Below are 19370 nucleotides of genomic sequence, written 5' to 3'. Positions count from 1 at the left end.
ATAGCAGAATTACTGCTACAGGGAGGCAGGGCTGTGCAAAATCACATATATATGTGTGATCTGCATTGTCGGATAGGGGGCGCACGTATCGTCCTGCCCGTGCCACTATTGGCAGCTAGATATGTAAATCACTGGGCCCTGGCCAGAGATTCCCGGCTGGCAACCGGCGATCGTTGGGGAAAGCTGACGGGAGAGACCTGTGTGTACAGAACATAGGTCTCTCTCCTTTCAGAACATGCTAATCTGTATCTTTCTAGCAGAGAGATACAAAATAACATGACTCCCTAGTAAAACACACAGTAAACCCTTTGATCGCCCCAGATGTCAACCCCATCCTGCCTGGTGTCATTAGTACAGTGACAGGGCTTTTTATTAACACTGATCACTGTATTGGTGATTGGTGTACTGGGGATGTCAGTGGCAGTTAGTCATTTCCCCCCAGTGTCAGAATGCCTTCCGCAGTCCTTCTATAAGTCCCTGATCGCCACCATTACTAGTATAAAAAAAAAAAAATTCTAGTACATATACCGCCATTTGTAGACTATAACTTTCACGTAAACCAATTAATTTACATGTATTGGGATTTATTTTTTTTAGCAAAAACGTAGCAGAATACATTTTGGCCTAAGTTTATGAAGAAATTTGATTTAAAATTTTTTTATTGGATATGTTTTATAGGAAAAAGTAAAAAATATAGCATTTTTCTCACAATTGTTTTTTTTTTTAGCACAAAAAATAAAAGACGCACAGGTGATCAAAGACCATCGAAAGAAAGCTCTATTTGTGGGGGGAAAAAGGACATAAATTTCAATTAGGTGCAGCACTGCATGACCGCGCAATTGTCAGTTAAAGTAACGTAGTGCCAGAACGCAAAAAATGGCCTGGTCAGGAAGGGGGGGGGGCGGGGGAGGGTAAAACCTCAGGAGGGCAAGTGATTAATTAAAAAAAAAAACCCTTTGCAATCACTAATTCTGAGAGGTGGCATTCCTGATCATTTGATTGGCTGCCACATAATCCAGAAGCCCCTCCAACTAGCTGGAGACTGAACACACGTGAGCTATACCGCTGGTAAGTTGTTGATGCTGGCAGCCAATCATGGCGTGGTGAGGCATCACTTGCCTCCTATGATTGGCTGATGGTTTGACAGCGTGCAGGTGGGATAGGTCAGGTGGATTCAGACAGCGGCCATCCCTACTCATGATAGCACGGTGACCAGGAGCGTCAGTGACAGCTCAATCAGCGCACTGGGAGCATGTACTAAGAACAGCGCCACCCAATGGCCACACACAGACATTACACATATATGGCAGCCTAGCAACACAAGATGAACACTTGAAATGGTGACAGAGTCTTTTTAAGCAACGCAAAGCATACTATATATCAGGAGAATGGATGTAGCGCTGCGTGATACTGAGGAAACAGTACATAGAGAGGGACTGAGAGCTCCGCTCCCACAACACAGCCATGTTTACACTTCCCATAGAGATTCACATAGGGAAAGACACATGAAGACCCCCCCGACCCAGGACACGTTATCCCAGACAACTCCCAACCAGACCTGCCCGTCCCACAATGTCCACCGTACCTACAGCGCCTTCCTCCGCCACCTCCATCCTTCCTCTCATCACACACGTGCTTCTTTCAGCTGTTCCGGGAGAGGCGGGGCTCGGCACTCATACACATCCGGTCCACGTGACCGCCTCTGTCTCTCGTACGGCCATCTTTGAAAAGGTAGTCTATTTCTTTTCTTTTCCAACAGCGCCATCTAGTGGTGGTCAGGCTGCGCTCACCTCCTACACTGCAGACTGGTATTTCTGGCATTTCTAGCAGGAAATGTTTCACATTCTGGGGATGAACTTTGAAAAAAGTGTTCCTAAAAATGTCCCTGCATCTGGACATGCATCAGATATGCATTGCTGGTAAGTCGGTGCATTGTAGCTTAGGCGTGCCCAGGGGCGAACTGACAACTCATGGGGCCCCCGGGCAATAGGGGATCATGGGGCCCCTGTGTCCTTGCCCAAACTCAAAAAAGCCTATGAAAAAAGGTACCAGGGGCATCTCATGGGGCCCCCTACTGACCCCGGGCCCTCGGGCAGTGCCTGAGGTTCCAAATGGTCAGTCCACCCCTGGGTGTGCCACATTGCCCCGGAAAACCAGGGATCATTATCCCCCAGTTATGGCACATTATTTCAGAAATACATATATAATATCACGAGCCCTTTAAAAGTTGTTACTTAAAAAACAGGAACTCAAAGTATAACTTAAAGCGGAACTCCACCCCCTCCCCTAAAAAATATTAAAAGTCAGCTGCTACAAATACTGTAGCTGCTGACTTTCCATATTAGGGCACTTACCTGTCCAGGGATCCAGCGGTGTCCTCATCCCGAGCCGATTCTACAGTTGGGTGCTGGTGCCACCATCTTGACTAAGGGAAATCAGCAGTAAAGGCTTGTAGCGTCACTGCCGGTTTCTTACTGCACATGTGCAAAGTACGCAGAGCTTTGTGAATGGGCCGCAGTCCTTTTGGACCTGTGAAGTGTCTCAGAGGGCTGCGGGGGGGGCAAAATTCCGTCTCAGTTCACGCAGCGAACTGACCCAGAAGTGGGAGTGGGCACCTGCCAAAACCTCCCCCCCAAAAGATGCCAAATGTGGCAACGGAGGGGGGGAGGAGGCAGAAAAGCGGAGCTTCCACTTTTGGGTAGAACTCCACGCTAAGACAATGCTTTTCCTTTTGGAAAAAAATGGAGAAGGATTAGACCCTCTATAAGATTTTTATTACTGTCTCCCTCCCTGGTTTTCACGAAAGGAAAAAGAGAATAATGCATTTCAGGTTGTCACTAGAACAAAAATAGAAAGGAAATCTTCCAATGGGGACACTAGTTCTGGTGACAAGGTTCCCGCACTTTGGAGGGATTTCCTCTTACTTCCGCTTGTGGCTATTCACAGGAAGTGAATAAAAATCTCCCCAGTGGGATACAGATGAAAAAAAATGACAGGGGTTATAAGCCTCCTTTTCTCTATCTAAAAATAAAAAAAGTTTTCCCTTCAGTTCTACCTTAACTACTTGCCCTCCGGAAGATTTACCCCCCTTCATAACCAGGCCATTATTTCCTGTTCGGTGGTATCTCAACTGGTAATTCAGCAGTCGTGCAATGCTGTACCCGAACAAAATTTATGTCCTTTTTTCACACTAATAGAGATTTCTTTTGGTGGTATTTGATCACCTGTGCGCTTTTTACTTTTTGCACTATAAACAATAAAAAGACAGAAAATTAAAAAAAAACAATATTTTTCACTTTTGGTTATAAAAACTATCCAATAAACTCAAAGTTAGTCATAAATTTAGGGAAAAATGTATTCTGCTACATCTTTAGAAAAAAAATCCCACTACATATTAATTGCTGTATGTGAAAGTAATAGCTTCTACAAACTATGGTATATATATTGGAATTTACACAGCTTTTACCTTCTGACTGCTCATCACATTTCTTGAGGTGCTAAAATGCCAGGGCAGTATCCCCCCCCCATGACCCCTTTTTGAAAAGTAGACACCCCAAGGATTTTGCAGAGAGGCATGCTGAGTCCATGGAACATTTTATTTTTTGCCACAAATTGTTTGAAAATGACAATATGTTTTTTTTTTAACACAAAGTTGTCACTTTAATGATATATTGCTCATGCATGCCATGGTTATATGTGGAATAACACCCCAAAACACATTCTGCTACTTCTACCAAGTATGGGGATACCACATGTGATAGATTTTTTGGCAGCCTAGCTACATACAGGCCCCCAAAATCCAATGACCACCTGCAGGCTTTCAAAGGGCATATTTCCTCATATCACTTCCTCACTACCTATCACAGTTTCAGAGGTCCTAAAATGCCAGGATAGTACAAACACCCCCAAATGACCCCTTTTTGGAAAGTAGACACTCCAAGGAATTTGATAAGAGGCATGGTGAGTATTTTGCAGATCTCATTTTTGTCACAGGGTTTTGAAAAAGAAAAAAAGAAAAGAAAAAATACATTTTTGTTTTCTTTCTTCATTTTCCAAAACGTGGCAACAAATGATATCTACAAAACACTCATCATGCCTCTTAGCAAATACCTTGGAGTGTCTACTTTCCAAAAAGGGGTCATTTGGAGGGGGTGCTTCTACTATCCTGGCATTTCAGGGCCAACATTAGAAGCTTATGCCACACATCACCCAGTCTTGAAGACCAAGACTTTTCTGACACTTTTTGTTCACATGAAAAAACTGTATTTTTCTAGAAAAATACTAGGAACCACCAAACATTATATATTTTTTTTAAAACAGAGAACCTAGAGAATAAAACAGCGGGTGTTGAAATTGTTTAAGTCACACAGTAATTGTGCAGCGATTTTTCAAACGCAAATCTTTTGGGATTTAGAATTTAATTGCACAAAAACACAATATATTGCCCAATTGTGTGTTAAAATATAAAAGATGATGTTACACCGAGTAAATGGATACCAAACATGACATGCTTTAAAATTGTGCATACATTTTAAATTTTTAATATCGATAGGCAACATTTTAAAAGCATTTACAGGTCACAAATTTTTATTTACACAGGAGGTCTAGTGCTAGAATTACTGCCCTCGATCTGATGTTCGTGGTGATACCTCACATGCATGCTGCAATCTCTGTTTACATACCGACACAGGACCAACGCTTGTGTTCCCCTTTGCGCACGAGCACGGGAAAGGGGAGGGGCAGGGGTGATTTTTTTTTTAATTTAGATTTTTTTTTTTAAATTTATACACTGTCCCTTTCTTTTATTTTTTATTATCACTTTTCTTGTTATCACAGGGAATGTAAATATCCCATGTGATAGCAATAGGCAATGACATGTACTCTTTTTCTGAGAAATCTGGGGTCTCTTAGACTCTAAATATCTCTTCTGCCCTTAAAGCAACTGATCACACCAAGATAAGTGTGATCAGATGCTTTCCCAATTTAAAAATGGCGTTGATTGATTCATAACAACTTTTCTTACATTGTGATCATGACCATGATCACCGGGTCCCGTTCACCTGCCGGACACAGCAGCAGTGGTGTATTTAGGTTTTGTGCTGCCCTACGCAACACAAAAATTGGTGTCCCCAACCCTCCCCCCCGGCATAAAGAGCCTGACATTGACCAGGAGCACCCCTGCCCTCCACCCGAGCCTTCCACTACCACTACCCCCCATACACCAGCCACCATCCCCCATGGCGAGAGAGAGAAAGACATTCACCTTAATAGCTCCAGACATCCCCAGAAACAAGAGTCGAACTATGCATACACCGTCATGAAACCCACAGCATCTCTCGGAGCCCACCAGGTCCCCATGCCACGTATGTCCCTTCTTCTGTCCCTTCTTCCAAGGGGCAGTGCTGCCCCCCCGAAAAATGCCGCCCTAGGCAAATGCCTTGTTTGCCTTGTGGTAAATACACCCCTGCACAGCAGTCGTGGGTGGGGAGCGCTGCATACCCGTTCGGGTGGCCCCCTGTGTTAGTAAAGCAAGAGCAACGTACCCGTATGTCACTTTGCCTGCAGCTGCCGCCTGGACTTCACTCTCTCAATCAACATGACTATTTTTAATCCTTATGCTGCTACCATTACTAAATAGATAGGAAGGTATATTATATATACTTGTTTTAATTTTTTTGTACATTTCCTAAGTTACTTCCTGGTTTTTGGCCTAGGAGGCCAAATGATGACATGCATCCCAGGAATCTTCAGGAGGGGAGAAGGGGTTTTCTCAGCTAAGTACAGTCTCCTGCTTGCATGTCTGAACTAGGGGCAGATGGATTCCAGGAAGTAAATGCTATATACAGTAAATCATCTTCTCTTACCCAAAATGGCCATGGCTAGAAATGCAAGGGGGGGGGGGGTTTCAAAGTGATCTCTCAACAAAATAAAGCATGGAGGCATGGATGGGTTTGCTTGGTATATTACAAATTAATCAAATAGCGTGTTTGATTTGTGGTGCCAGATACAGTGCAGTTCCCTTTTAGCCCTGGTTCACACCAACGCGCACCGCATTAAATTCAGCGAATCCTATGTGTTTCCCTCACCGCATTGCAATTGCACAGCGTCCATGCGATCTGGTACAGGTATTAATGTTAAATGAATGACACCCCAAAACAGATCATAAAACGCAGTGCGATCACAAGAATTTGCATTGCATGGTGTGAACACCCATGCGATGTGAATCAGGTGCGGGAAAAAAAAAGGGTCCTGCACCTTTTTGGTGTGGATGCGCTGCGATTTGAGCCATACAAAAATTTATGGCTCAAATTGCACCGCACAGACATTGCATGTGATTCGCACAGGAATGCGGTGCAGTTCCTGCGCGAATCACATGCGATGTGCTGCACTGCACTCGGGCACTGCCAGAAGACCCGGGGTCAGTAGGGAGCCCCATGAAATGCCCCTGGCACCTTTTATAGGCTTTTTTGGGTGTGCTTTGAGTGCGGACAAGGACACAGGGGCCCCATGATCCCCTATTGCCCGGAGGCCTCATGAGTTGTCAGTCCGCCCTTGGTTAGAAGACATATGGAAGAAGCACTTTACCTGCTGAAAAGCTTTGCATAGAAAGCTTCGCCTAAATCCAATTGGCCAAAATCACTTCATCCCCAATCCCTATGCTTTGTATTTTCTCCACTGTGCTTGGCGTTGTTGGCCTAAAAGGGGGACTCCAGCCACACAGCTCATTGTATGGTTGAAAGACATATGGAAGAAGCACTTTTCCTGCTGAAAAGCTTTGCATAGAAAGCTTCGCCTAAATCCAATTGGCCAAAATCACTTCATCCCCAATCCCTACGTTTCGTGATTGCGGCAAACAGCGCTTTGAACTTTTTGTAACATTCACCGTTGTCTGCCCATGTATAGCCCCCCCGAGTGAGGAGATACAGTTGTCACTTGCCAAGCTTCAGAAGCGATGTGTGACCTGACACCTTCCCTGCAGCTTCTCCACAATTCTTATGGTCACGCGTATGTGCGCGCTATTAAACGGTCAGAAGCTCCTGCCTCTTGCTAAGCGCCCCGTTCAATAATCGCCCTGCATAACTTGTGCTTGTTAACCTTTGAGGTCAACTAGTTGGAACATACGTTTAATGAAATCCCCAGTGCCAGGATTTATAATAGCGCTAGCTGAATGTTAAATTGGACAATTTACATAAGCAGGTCATTAACCTTCCGAGCAGTAAGTAGCATTTTAGCACTTAGCCGCTGGGGACAATAAGGGACATGTTCTATATATCTGTGATTAGCTTGCCCGGAATCTCTCACGATGACCAATTGGCTTATCCAGTTTAGAGGCATAATTAAATGGATGGACTCGGCGTAAGTAAATTATCGGCGCTGTGTACAGTATATCATTACCGCTCTGGAAGATATGCATAATTTAGTCTCACATTTACTAATTTGTCAGCGCTGAGCGAAGCGAGGAGACAATTTCATTTGTTGTTTTAAATGGGAGATTTGATTTAGGGCCGGCATGATTAAACTTGAGACTGGCATTTCAGACGCATCAGAAGGTTCCCATAATGGACAATCGGAAGAGCTTTCCAGAGGAAGATTTTCTCTTCTCTGCTTGGCGTTGTTGGCCTAAAAGGGGGACTCCAGCCACACAGCTCATTGTATGGTTGGAAGACATATGGAAGAAGCACTTTACCTGCTGAAAAGCTTTGCATAGAAATGTCCACATAACTGCTACCCCTGTTGTCTGCGTTTCATACTCCACATACACGCTGTATTCTCCGTGACACCTTTCTCTTCTACAGGAACTTAGCAGCAGAAAAAGCTGCCTTTTTGCCTGCATGCTCTCGCACGTTTATGCATGTGTGCGTTCACACGCGTGTTAGTGCATGTTCAAGCGCCGGGTGTTCATGCAGTCTGTTGGCCAGAATGTTAATTTATTCTGGCTATTAGAGTGAATTAAATCCCCGCCGCACTATAGCAGATATACTGCTACAGGGGGGCAAGGGTGCTCAAAATCACACATATATACATGATGCTCTATCTCCTGGTAGGGGGCATGCGCGAGCCGCACGCACGTCCTACCTGCGCCACCATTCACGGCCACGACTGTCAATCACCAGGTCCCAGCCGGTGATTACTCACTGGTGCCCAGTGAATACCAAGGATCACCTAAGGCAGGTGTAGGCAACCTGCGGCTCTCCAGCTGTTGCAGGACTACAAGTTCCATCATGCCTCTGCAAGTCATAGCTGCAACTGTCAGTTTTGTAATGTTGCAATGCCTCATGGGAAATGTAGTTCCACAACAGCTGGAGAGCCGCAGGTTGCCTACCCCTGAAAGGGGAAGAGAACTGCTTTGTTTACTAACAGTCCTCCTCCCTATCTGCTTGGGCACACTGCTCTGGATGGCTGTGCGCAGCACAGCCATCCAGAGCAGAGTGCTTACAGTGAAGCAACAACACACCGCCCCCCTGTAAAACACTCCCAGCACACAGTTAACCCTTTGAGTGCCCCTCATGTTAACCCCTTCCTGCCCAGTGCCATTAGTAGTGTCAGTGCTTTTTTTTTTAGCACTGATCACTGTATTGCTGTCACTGGGGATGTCAGTGGCACCAATCCAGAGCAGTGTGCTTACAGTGAAGCACCAACACACCGCCCCCCTGTAAAACACTCCCAGCTCACAGTTAACCCTTTGATTGCCCCTCATGTTACCCCTTCCTGCCCAGTGCCATTAGTACAGTGTCAGTGCTTTTTTTTTTAGCACTGATCACTGTTTGGTGTCACAGGAGATGTCAGTGACACCAAGTCAGTTCCCCCCAGTGTCAGAATGCCCGCCGCAGTCCCGCTATAAGTCGCTGATTCGCCACCATTACTAGTAAAAAAGGAAACCAATTCCAGTAGATATACTGCCATTTGTAAACACTATAACTTTCACATAAACCAATTAATTTACACGTATTGGGATTTTTTTTTTATAGCAAAGATGTAGGAAAATACATTTTGGCCTAAATTTATGAGGAAATTTGATTGTTTACATTTATTGGACATGTTTAATAGCAAAAAGTCAAAAATATTGTTTTTTTCTCAAAATTGTCGGGCTTTTTTTTTATAGCGGAAAAAAGGAAAAACGCACAGGTGATCAAATACCACCGAAAGAAAGCTCAATTCGTGGGAAAAAAAGCAGGTGGGGGCCATACAAACTACTGAGTACCATTTTGAGTTGCTGCTGAAATTAAATTTCAGCAAACTGGACTAGCCTGCTGCATCATTTTTTCACTTTGATTTTCAGGGTGTCTTTGAATTCATTCCTCTTTAGGTTGATAATTTTCATTTCCATCAAACGATGGGACATCCTTACGTTCCTTACACATTACCCAGTCCATATCAGTATAGATATCCAGCATGATATTTTTCCCCATTGAGATCTGATGTCTTTTCAAAGTGTTCTTTTAATTTTTTTGAGCAATGCATTAATTTTCGGTTTTGATATTTCAGGTGGATTCGTTATTCATATATCAAAACTATTCAATATTTTCAGACATAATGGAATTATTAATGCAAAATTCGGCATCCCCAAATTTTTCAAACCTAAGAATTGCATTAGAAATTACAAATTCAATTTAAATCACAACTTTTCTCAAATCCAAATTTTCAAACAAATTCAGAAATGTAATTCATTTCCCCATGGGCGGGACCTACTATCGTACCATGTGACATCATCCAAATGAAACAAATAAAACAAATGCATTCATTCATTTTGTTATAACTTTTTTCGGGTTCATTGACATTCATTACTATGTCCATTTGGAGATTCGTACACATCCGAATCTCAGAAAATCGATTTGTTACAAAACAAAATGCACACGTCTAATGAAGTTATTTCAAGTTATTTCAAGGGTTCCTTCATGTTGAAAAGGTTAAGAAAGGTTGGTTTGTATTGTTATTAAAATGCTGATGTTATAAGATTTCCTTTAACGTGTGTTCACAGGTACCTTAATGCCCATGTCCAGGTCAAATGTTCTTTTCAAACTTAACTTTTCAAACTTAACATTTAAACATCAGTAAAGAAATGCACTATATTGCAGCTTGCCAGTCCTTAGATATGGTGGCTACATTAGATTTCTCCTGCAAACCAAGAACATATTCAGCAAGTACAGAAAATACTTGCTGATTTTGCCAGAAATGTGGTGACATTGTCACTTCTTTTGAACTGAACAGAAATTGCAACTAATGTTACACTTTGAAAAAAGGTTGATAAGCACTACTGCCTCTCTCCACACTCCACAGCTGGCTGCTCCAATATCCTCCAAATGGCACCACTAGTGTCTTCTACATCTGCATCCCGGGATGTGCATCACCACACTGATGTTAAAGCATATCCAACTTTGGACTGGATGGTCCAGTGATGTCATGTGTTTTTCCTCTTTTTGTCCAGCAGGGGCAGTAGGTGGTCCTAACCAAAGCATTCATGTGCAGTAGGGGTGTCAAACTGGCAGCCCTCCAGCTGTTGCGAAACTACAAGTCTCAACATGCCTCTGCCTTTGAGAGTCATGCTTGTAACTGTCAATTTTGCAATGCCTCATAGGACTTGTAGTTTGGCAACATCTGGATGGGTTCTGTTTAGTGCAGGAGTACCATGTGTACAGGTAGTGACCACCATTTGCATAATCTTTTCATTCATATTGAATTGGCACTCAGGCACTACAGGCAGCCCCCCCATACTAAGCACAATCCATACATACCAAACACATTTTTGTGCACAGTCTGGGAGGCAGCCAGTGACAGTTGGCAGACAGAGAGCAGCAGAGGCAGTGAGGCACACTGAGGGTCAGACAGACAGCGTGTGTGTGTCCCAGCAGCCCCGGTTGGAAGGTGCATCCTTCCCACCTCCTGGCTCAGACGGAAATGGCCTTTGGCAGGAAATGGTGCATAGGGTGTGCTTTTTATGCATGCCCAACATGCCATGCGCCATGACATCATGTGCTGCACAAAGGGCAGGAGCAGACTACCCCCGCCCCCGCAAAGCGCAGACGCACTGAAAATTGTCGAATAGAATTTTGCTGGCTTCAGAACTGTGCAGTTCCAAAGTCAGCTGAAAGTCATTTTTTTTACAAGCAGCTGCTGTCTGTAATAGACATTTATGGACAGTATAGAAATCAGGCAACCCTGGTACAGATGAGTGTGATGATGTACCCCAAGGGGGCAGGGCCATGACAGCTCAGGCTTACAGGAAGTATTTAAATGAAGCTGATTGTCATTCAACTCAAAGTGGCTGTTACTGAGTGGTGGCAGAGGACATGGAAGTCAGCAGCGAAGGGTGGAGAGGCTCACTAGTGCTATTATTATTACACAGGATTTATATAGCACCAACAGTTTGCACAGCGCTTTACAAAATGAAGGTAGACATTACAGGTACAATACAATTTGGAACAAGAGGAAACAGAGGGCCCGGCTCTATAGAAGGATATGTTAACATATCTAAACTCAGAAACAAAAATTTCATGTTTTGCAGCTTACCAGTCCTTCAATGTGGTAGCTGCTTTCGATGTGTAGCTACACTAACTTTTTCACCTGTTTCCATAGAGGGAGCCATGGTTTTCACCCCGGGTGAACTTCAAACATGTCTGAATTTATTCACCTTCATTACTTGGTGGTTAATAGGACTAGTAGATTACAAAACAAACACATTGTTTTGCTGTATTGTATCTAGCATTGTCACAATAGGGTGCTTTCCTGTTTGCATATTCATTCTGTGCTACTAAGGGAAAAAAACAACTGTAAACAGGTTATATCCTGTGCTGTCTGAATGTAAATCGTTGATTTTAAATGGAAAGTACTACATTTGGCCACTAGATGATGAAAGGAATGATTTTCTTTCCCCTCAGAGACCCCCGGTCTGTGGAGAGATTCCTGGTTTATCAGCAGAATTCTGGGAACACCCCTTGAACACGGGAATAACGGCAGTTTATGTTTAGAGATGTTCAAAGTTTATTAGGCATTAATAAGATTATATAGACTACAGATAATAATAAGGGAGGGGGGAGCGAGTTTCAAAACTGTAACTTGTAAATTTCCATCATGAGCTAACTACATGAAACATAACATATACATTTCTTGGTACAAATTGTTTTGGCTAACTTTCTGGAAAACAGCCAGACAAAGACATTGTCAGGGTCATGTTAGCTTCTGTTGATACATCCTTGAACAACCAAAAACAGTTTCATTAAACTTCTAATATATCTGCAAAAAGCTAACTTAATACTTAAAATGGCGTACATAATACAAAATGGAAGTTATCTAGATCCTTTCAGATGGAGCTAAGTATTATAAGAAATTTCTGTGTTTCTTAACTCCATCTAGTGGCCAAATGCAGTATTTTCCTTTTTTAAATTGATTTACATTCAAACATCACAGGATATACCCTATTACAGGTGTACCTCGGTTTACGAATGCGTTCTGCGAGACTTCGTATTGCGCACAATTCGTAAACTGAAACGTGGTTTCCCATAGGAATGCATTGAAAAACAATTAATCCATTCCGGAGGTCAGAAAAAAGTAAAAAAAAAGTCTTCTTTCTGTTCAAAACTCTTTATAAAGTGCATTTTAAAGGCATAAATACTGTACAGGGACATTATTAAAAATGAATCCGTAAATGCATTGAAAACCAATTAATCCGTACCGGAGGTCAGAAAAAAGTAAAAGAAGAGTCTTATCTGTTCAAAACTCTTTATAAAGTGCACTTTAAAGACATAAATACTGTACAGGGACAATATTAAAAATGAATTCGTAAATGCATTGAAAACCAATTAATCCATTCCAGAGGTCAGAAAAAAGTAAAAAAAAAGAGTCTTATCTGTTCAAAACTCTTTATAAAGTGCACTTTAAAGGCATAAATACTGTACAGGGACATTATTAAAAATGAATTCGTAAATGCAATGAAAACCAATTAATCCATACCGGAGGTCAGAAATAAGTAAAAGAAGAGTCTTATCTGTTCAAAACTCTATAAAGTGCACTTTAAAGGCATAAATACTGTACAGGGACATTATTAAAAATGAATTCGTAAATGCATTGAAAACCAATTAATCCATTCCAGAGGTCAGAAAAAAGTAAAAAAAGAGTCTTAACTGTTCAAAACTCTTTATAAAGTGCGCTTTAAAGGCATAAATACTGTACAGGGACATGATTAAAAAAAAAATTGTAATTGCACTGAAAAGCAATTAATCCGTTCGTATTGCGAAAAAAATTTGTAAACCGAGGCATTGTTTTCAATAGACTTTCATTCGTAAACCGAAAATTATGTTAACCGAGGCATTTGTAAACCGAGGTACGCGTGTATTTTGTTTTTTTTTTTGCCTCATTCACAGATGATGAACGAGTATGCACTTTCACTGCACAAATAGCTCTATGAATTCCTTATATATCAACCCCTAAGTGTGTGACAGAATAGTATAGACTCTCACGCCACTAAGAGATGACAAATCTGTGAATGAGAAGTCAGGCAGATCAGGAAATCAGGGGTTTCCCATAGGAATGCGTTGAAAACCAATTAATCCATTCCGGAGGTCAGAAAAAAGTAAAAAAAAAGTCTTCTTTCTGTTCAAAACTCTTTATAAAGTGCATTTTAAAGGCAAAAATACTGTACAGGGACATTATTAAAAATGAATCCGTAAATGCATTGAAAACCAATTAATCCGTACCGGAGGTCAGAAAAAAGTAAAAGAAGAGTCTTATCTGTTCAAAACTCTTTATAAAGTGCGCTTTAAAGGCATGAATACTGTACAGGGACATGATTAAAAAAAAAATTGTAATTGCATTGAAAACCAATTAATCCGTTCGTATTGCGAAAAAAATTCGTAAACCGAGGCATTGTTTTCAATGGACTTTCATTCGTAAACCGAAAATTATGTTAACCGAGGCATTTGTAAACCGAGGTACGCGTGTATTTTGTTTTTTTTTTGCCTCATTCACAGATGATGAACGAGTATGCACTTTCACTGCACAAATAGCTCTATGAATTCCTTATATATCAGCCCCTAAGTGTGTGACAGAATAGTATAGACTCTCACGCCACTAAGAGATGACAGATCTGTGAATGAGAAGTCAGGCAGATCAGGAAATCAGGGGGCTTTGTCTGTGTAATAGCTCCCATCCAGCATTTGTTTTACCAAGACTTTTGCCTGCACCCCTAAGCAGCACTCTGGAGCAGGAAATAATGATCCTAAGCCTCTATTTAAAATAGATGACATCCCCCTCTATCCCATGGTAAAATCTCTGCTCAGCCAAACACGGGCCCCTCACCTGGGACCCCGGAGAATGAATGACCAGACTGTAGATTTCAAATGAATAACTTAATTTGTTTCCCCTCAGGGCTCTCATTAACTTGAACTATTGGGACTAAATCCATTGAAAATATGCCTTGGGTCAAGCAGCCCTATAAAGTGTGACTGAGCGGCGGAGTAAAAGGGAACGTTTGGAATAATTCTTTGTCTGCATATTATTAAGCCAGACACATGTTTCCAGCATGCCCTGCAGCTGTATAATCATGTTCATTTCTCCTTTACAGATTCTGGACTTTGGCTTCCCTGCTGCTATCCGGGAGAACTACAGACAACACATGCTGGTGTACTCTTCACATTCATCATCATTATCATATTTGTCTCCATCAGGAGCAGTAGTGAGCATCGCCACCCTTCAGCATTTCACATCCTACGAGGCTGCTATGGGTACGGAGCTTTATGTGTACAGAGCAAGATATAGGCTATATGGACCCATGCGCAAAATTTGTAGGATGTAGAGAAGTGTTGTCACTCTCCCCGTGACCATTGTCACTGAAACTGATGTTGAGAAAAGAGGTCCCATGGGAGGAAATCTTCTGGGATCTCACATATCTTTCTTGCATATTTACTGGGGTTTGGCTGGGAGATTGGACGTTTTTGGTGGACAGAGCAGTACTCTACCTAGGGTTGCCACCTCATCCCTTTAAAACTAAACACATACTAATGACACAGGTTCAGTGACTGAATATGGTAGTAATTAAAGCAGAGCTCCACCCAAAAAGGGGAAGTTCTGCTTTAACCACTTCCCGCCTGGCCTATAGTAATATGACAGCTGGGCGAACCTCTCGTTGCTCCAGGAGGGCGTCATATGACGTCCTTCCCAGATCACGCGTTGTGCGTGGCCACAGGGCCACGCTGTGGCAAGATCTGTCACCGGCTGTGTACCTCGGACACGGCCGATGACAGATCTGTGTACCGGCCCCGTTGTCAGTACCATGTGACCTGCTGTGACCAATCACAGCAGGCCACATGACAGTTGTATACAAAAGATGACTTCCTTTCATGCCATCCATTGTATACAAGTGTGTCTAGCTGTGAATGGTCACAGTGATCACATACATAGGCTGGGCCAATCACAGCCCAGCTGTGTCATACGATTAGCCATGGCCAATCACGGCTAATCACAACAAAAAAACCTGAATGAATCGATTTCATTCAGTTAAATGCTTGCTTATAGCCAGGGGCGGACTGACAACTCATGGGGCCCCCGGGCAATAGGGGATCATGGGGCCCCTGTGTCCTTGCCCATCTCATGGGGCCTCCTACTAACCCCGGGCCCTCGGGCAGTGTCCGAGTTTCCAAATGGTCAGTCTGCCCCTGCTTATAGCAAAGAAATGCTTGCTTATAGCAAAGACATTTTTTGCTATAAGCAATCAAATTGTGTAAAAAAAAGACAAACAAAATAAACTGATCACTTCCCCAGAGTAGTACAACGTTACTATGGTAACATTATACTACTTTGGGCACAGTGTAGTATGAAAAAAAAATGTTAAAAAAAAGAGAAAGAAAATTAATAAAAAATAAAAAAATAATTAAAAATTAAAAAATTGAAAGAAAAATGATTTTTTTTTTTGTACTTTCACCAGCCAGTATCACTGATCACCACCACACCAGTTATATGATGATGCTGTACTGCACTGGTGACGGTATGTAAAACAAAAAATCGTGAAATTTTTTTTCTTTTTTTTTTTTTCATTTTCCAAAAAATTATGACAAAAAAAATGACAACTCGCCATGCCTCTTCTGAAATACGTTGGACTGTCTTTGCAAAAAGGCGTCATTTGGGGATATATCTGTACTGTTCTGACATTCTTGGACCTCAAGAAATTAGATTGGCTGGCAGTACTTCAGGATTGATCAATTTTCAGACATATACCATAGTTTGTGAACTCTATAACTTTCCTACAGAGTAAATAATACATACTGATTTGGGTTATTTTCACCAAAGAAATGTAGCAGTATATATCTTGGCCTAAATTTATGAAGAACAATTATTTATTTGCAAACTTTTATAACAGAAACAAAGAAAAACTTTTCAGTCTTTTTTTATTAATTTAACAAAAAATAAAAACTCCTGTGGTGATTAAATACTACCAAAAGAACTCTAGTTGTGTGAACAAAATTATACAAATTTTAGTTTGGGTACAGTGTTGCATGACCGTGCAATTGTCATTCAAAGTATGAGAGCGCTGAAACCTGAAAATTGGCCTGGGCAGGAAGGGGGTAAAAGTGCCCTGTATTGAAGTGGTTAAAGACTGGTCCCCAGCTCCCCATTAAGGATTGGCACCTTTGGGGAGGGGGGGAGCAGGTACCTGAAACTGACAGGTACCCACTCCCACTTCCGCTGCGATTGCCTAAGCGATCAGAAATGGAAGTTGTCCTCCTCCCCTCCCTCCCCGTAGTCTTCTGGGACACGTGACAGGTCCCAGAAGACTATGGGGTCATTCAGGAAGTACAGCGCTACTCGCACATGCGCAGTGGGCACCTGGCTGTGAAGCCTAAAGCTGTCACAGCCAGTGCCCACACTGAAGATGCCGGCACCTGGAACACCAGATGGCTGGTGAAACAGGCTGCAGGGAGGACACTGTGGGATCGTGGGACAGGTGAGTGGCTGTTTTTTAAAAGTCAGCAGCTACAGTTTTTGTAGCTGCTGACTTTTATTTTTTTACAGTGTGAGTGGAATTCCGCTTAAAACTCACTTGGTGTCTTATCTGAATTAAATTAGCTTCAGAACCCATGTAATTAATATCTGTTCAGGTTTAAGGGGAAGAGGGGGCAACCCTAGCTCTACCCTAAGGTCCACTTCACACTAATACTTCCTGTAACCCCGAAACAATAACCCTACCTGAAACCTTAACACTGATTCTCACACTATCCCTTCCTGTAACCCACGTGTTAAGCACAAAGCAATGAGCCACATCCGGCCCACTAGGCAATTTCATGTGGCACTTGCACCTCTCCTGCAGCTGCGGCACCCCCCCCCTCATCTCCTTTCCCACCTTGTCTCAGCAGTTGGCAGCAGAGAGGAGGACAGAACTCCTCCACCAGATCCTGCTGGATACTGGAGTATCTACATCCAGACCTTACAGCCCAGTCACAGCAATCCAACTTCAGTGAAGTCACACAATTTCAAAGTTGGATGTCATTCTGATTTGAGGTACAACTTGCAAGACATCTGCCCAGATGTCTATGCAAGTCACATCTGGAGTAGTGCATGCACTACTTTGAAAATTGGTGTGGCTCAGTCCAAGTGCGGACAATAAGGTGCGACTTGCCATGTGATTTGCAACTCGCATGGCATGGCAAATCGCATGGGAAGTTGCACCCAATGTGACCCCGGGTGTCAGTGCATCTGCACCCAGTATGAAGTCAGAAAACTTTCTTCTCAGGTTTTAGCTGAAAAGACACCTTAGGATTCGTTAAAGTTGAAGTTTAGCTAAAAAAAATATTTACAGCTTTAGTCACACCACTTACCTGTAATGAATGATGTCGCAGGTTGTGCACATAGCTGGATCCTGGAGAAATCTTCACGGCAGAGATACCTGTCCTTTTCCTGTTTCTGAACTTTCGGCACTGCCATGGCCAATGCTTCGGGACACATCCCTCCTCCACCTACATTGAGAAATGTTCTGTCACTGATTACACTGCTGGTGACATGATCTGTGAATGGTCCGAGTCTGATGAGCTTATTCTCTCCTCCATTCACAGACTGTGTTACAAGCATTGTATTCAATGAAAGAGGCTTTCTCAATTGAGAAGGAAGAAGTGTCCCAATGGCCCATCTGTAAAGCTCCTCTGCCTGAAGACCTGAACCTATTAACCATTGCAGCGTTGGAAGTTCAGAGACATGAAGAGGACGGGGCATCCATGCAGTGAAGACTTCTCCAGGATCCAGCTGTCTATATTTTGTGGGGCATACTTCATTACAGGTAAGGGATGTCACTAAAGCTGTAAGGAATTAAGTTCTGCATTACCAACCTCAGACCACATTATGAGTGCTGGGTTAGTTTCAGCTGCCCTATAGCAGGAATTCTAAAGGGGAATAAACCTACATTGCTAGGAAGGGCTTTTTTTCTCAGAGAATAGGTGCAGGAATTCCATCCTTCTGAGTCACCCTTGTCTCCGCCCCCTACCCAACTTTAAGTACTGTTCCTTGGTTTCGCCCTCTACCCACCTCCCAGTACTGCCCCTTTTAGAGAATACAAAGTCAAGTAAAATTTTATAGTGCCAAGTAATTTGTATGGAATTTGTTAATGATAACAAGAAAAGCAGTGAAAAAGATCCCCTGCAGCCAACAACAAGAGACCCCCCCAGCAACAATAGATCTTCCTAGCAACCATAGATCCACTCCAACAACAACAACCCCCAGCAGCAACAACAGATCTCCTAGCAGCCAGCATCAATGAACCCCTCCCTCAACAGTAGATCTCCCCCAGCAACAAATTACACCCTCCCAGAAACATAAGACCCCCTAGCAACAATAGATCTCCAACCAGCAGCAACAGAACCCCCCGGCAACAACAGATCCAAATTCAGTTATATAACCCCTCCAGCAACAACAGATCCCAGCAGCCAGCATCAATAGTCCCTCCAGCAATAATAGAACCCTCAGCAGCCAGCAGCAATTGACCCTCCAGCACACCCCAGCACACCTTGCCATTATAGATTCAGTGCTGGAGGTGCGGAACTGCATTCCCCCAAGGTCCCACTGAAAAAAAGCCCTGCTGCTAGGACAGCTAAACTAATGCTCCAAATTGCACATAGAAACCAATCAAGTTTTTTGGTCAAAGCTTAATCGAGTAAGCTGAAGTTAGAAGCTGATTGGCTACCATGCACAGCTGAATCAAACTTTACACTCTCCAGTTTTAGTAAACCAACCCCATAATGTCAAGGAAGATGTGACCAGTGACAGCAATGCTGAAGATTCTTCCTATATTTCTGACCTCGGCTCACAGGTAACCTGCCCACAATCTGTCTGTTTACGTTCCCTAGCTTGAGAAATTTTAAAATCCATCATCCCTTTAAAAACTGACTCGTAGC

The 19370-nt window shown here is 42.8% G+C and overlaps 1 protein-coding gene across 1 annotated transcript in view; it reads right to left on the bottom strand.

Annotated features, from left to right (window-relative positions):
- RRP15 (ribosomal RNA processing 15 homolog) overlaps window positions 1–1663 on the bottom strand; it is a 40966-nt gene extending 39303 nt beyond the window's left edge. Inside the window, exon 1 of the mRNA XM_089685012.1 lies at window positions 1586–1663. Within this exon, the coding sequence (XP_089541138.1) occupies window positions 1586–1625 (40 nt within the window). The 5' untranslated portion in view covers window positions 1626–1663. The remainder of the gene's footprint in view (window positions 1–1585) is intronic.
- Between the last annotated feature and the right edge of the window lie 17707 nt (window positions 1664–19370).

This window comes from Staurois parvus, unplaced genomic scaffold, assembly GCF_062004578.1.
Source record: "Staurois parvus isolate SC_StPar_1 unplaced genomic scaffold, SC_StPar_1.0 ptg000362l, whole genome shotgun sequence".
Lineage (NCBI taxonomy): Eukaryota > Metazoa > Chordata > Amphibia > Anura > Ranidae > Staurois > Staurois parvus.
Note: the sequence above shows the minus strand (reverse complement) of the source record. Positions and strands in the feature narration are given on the sequence as shown.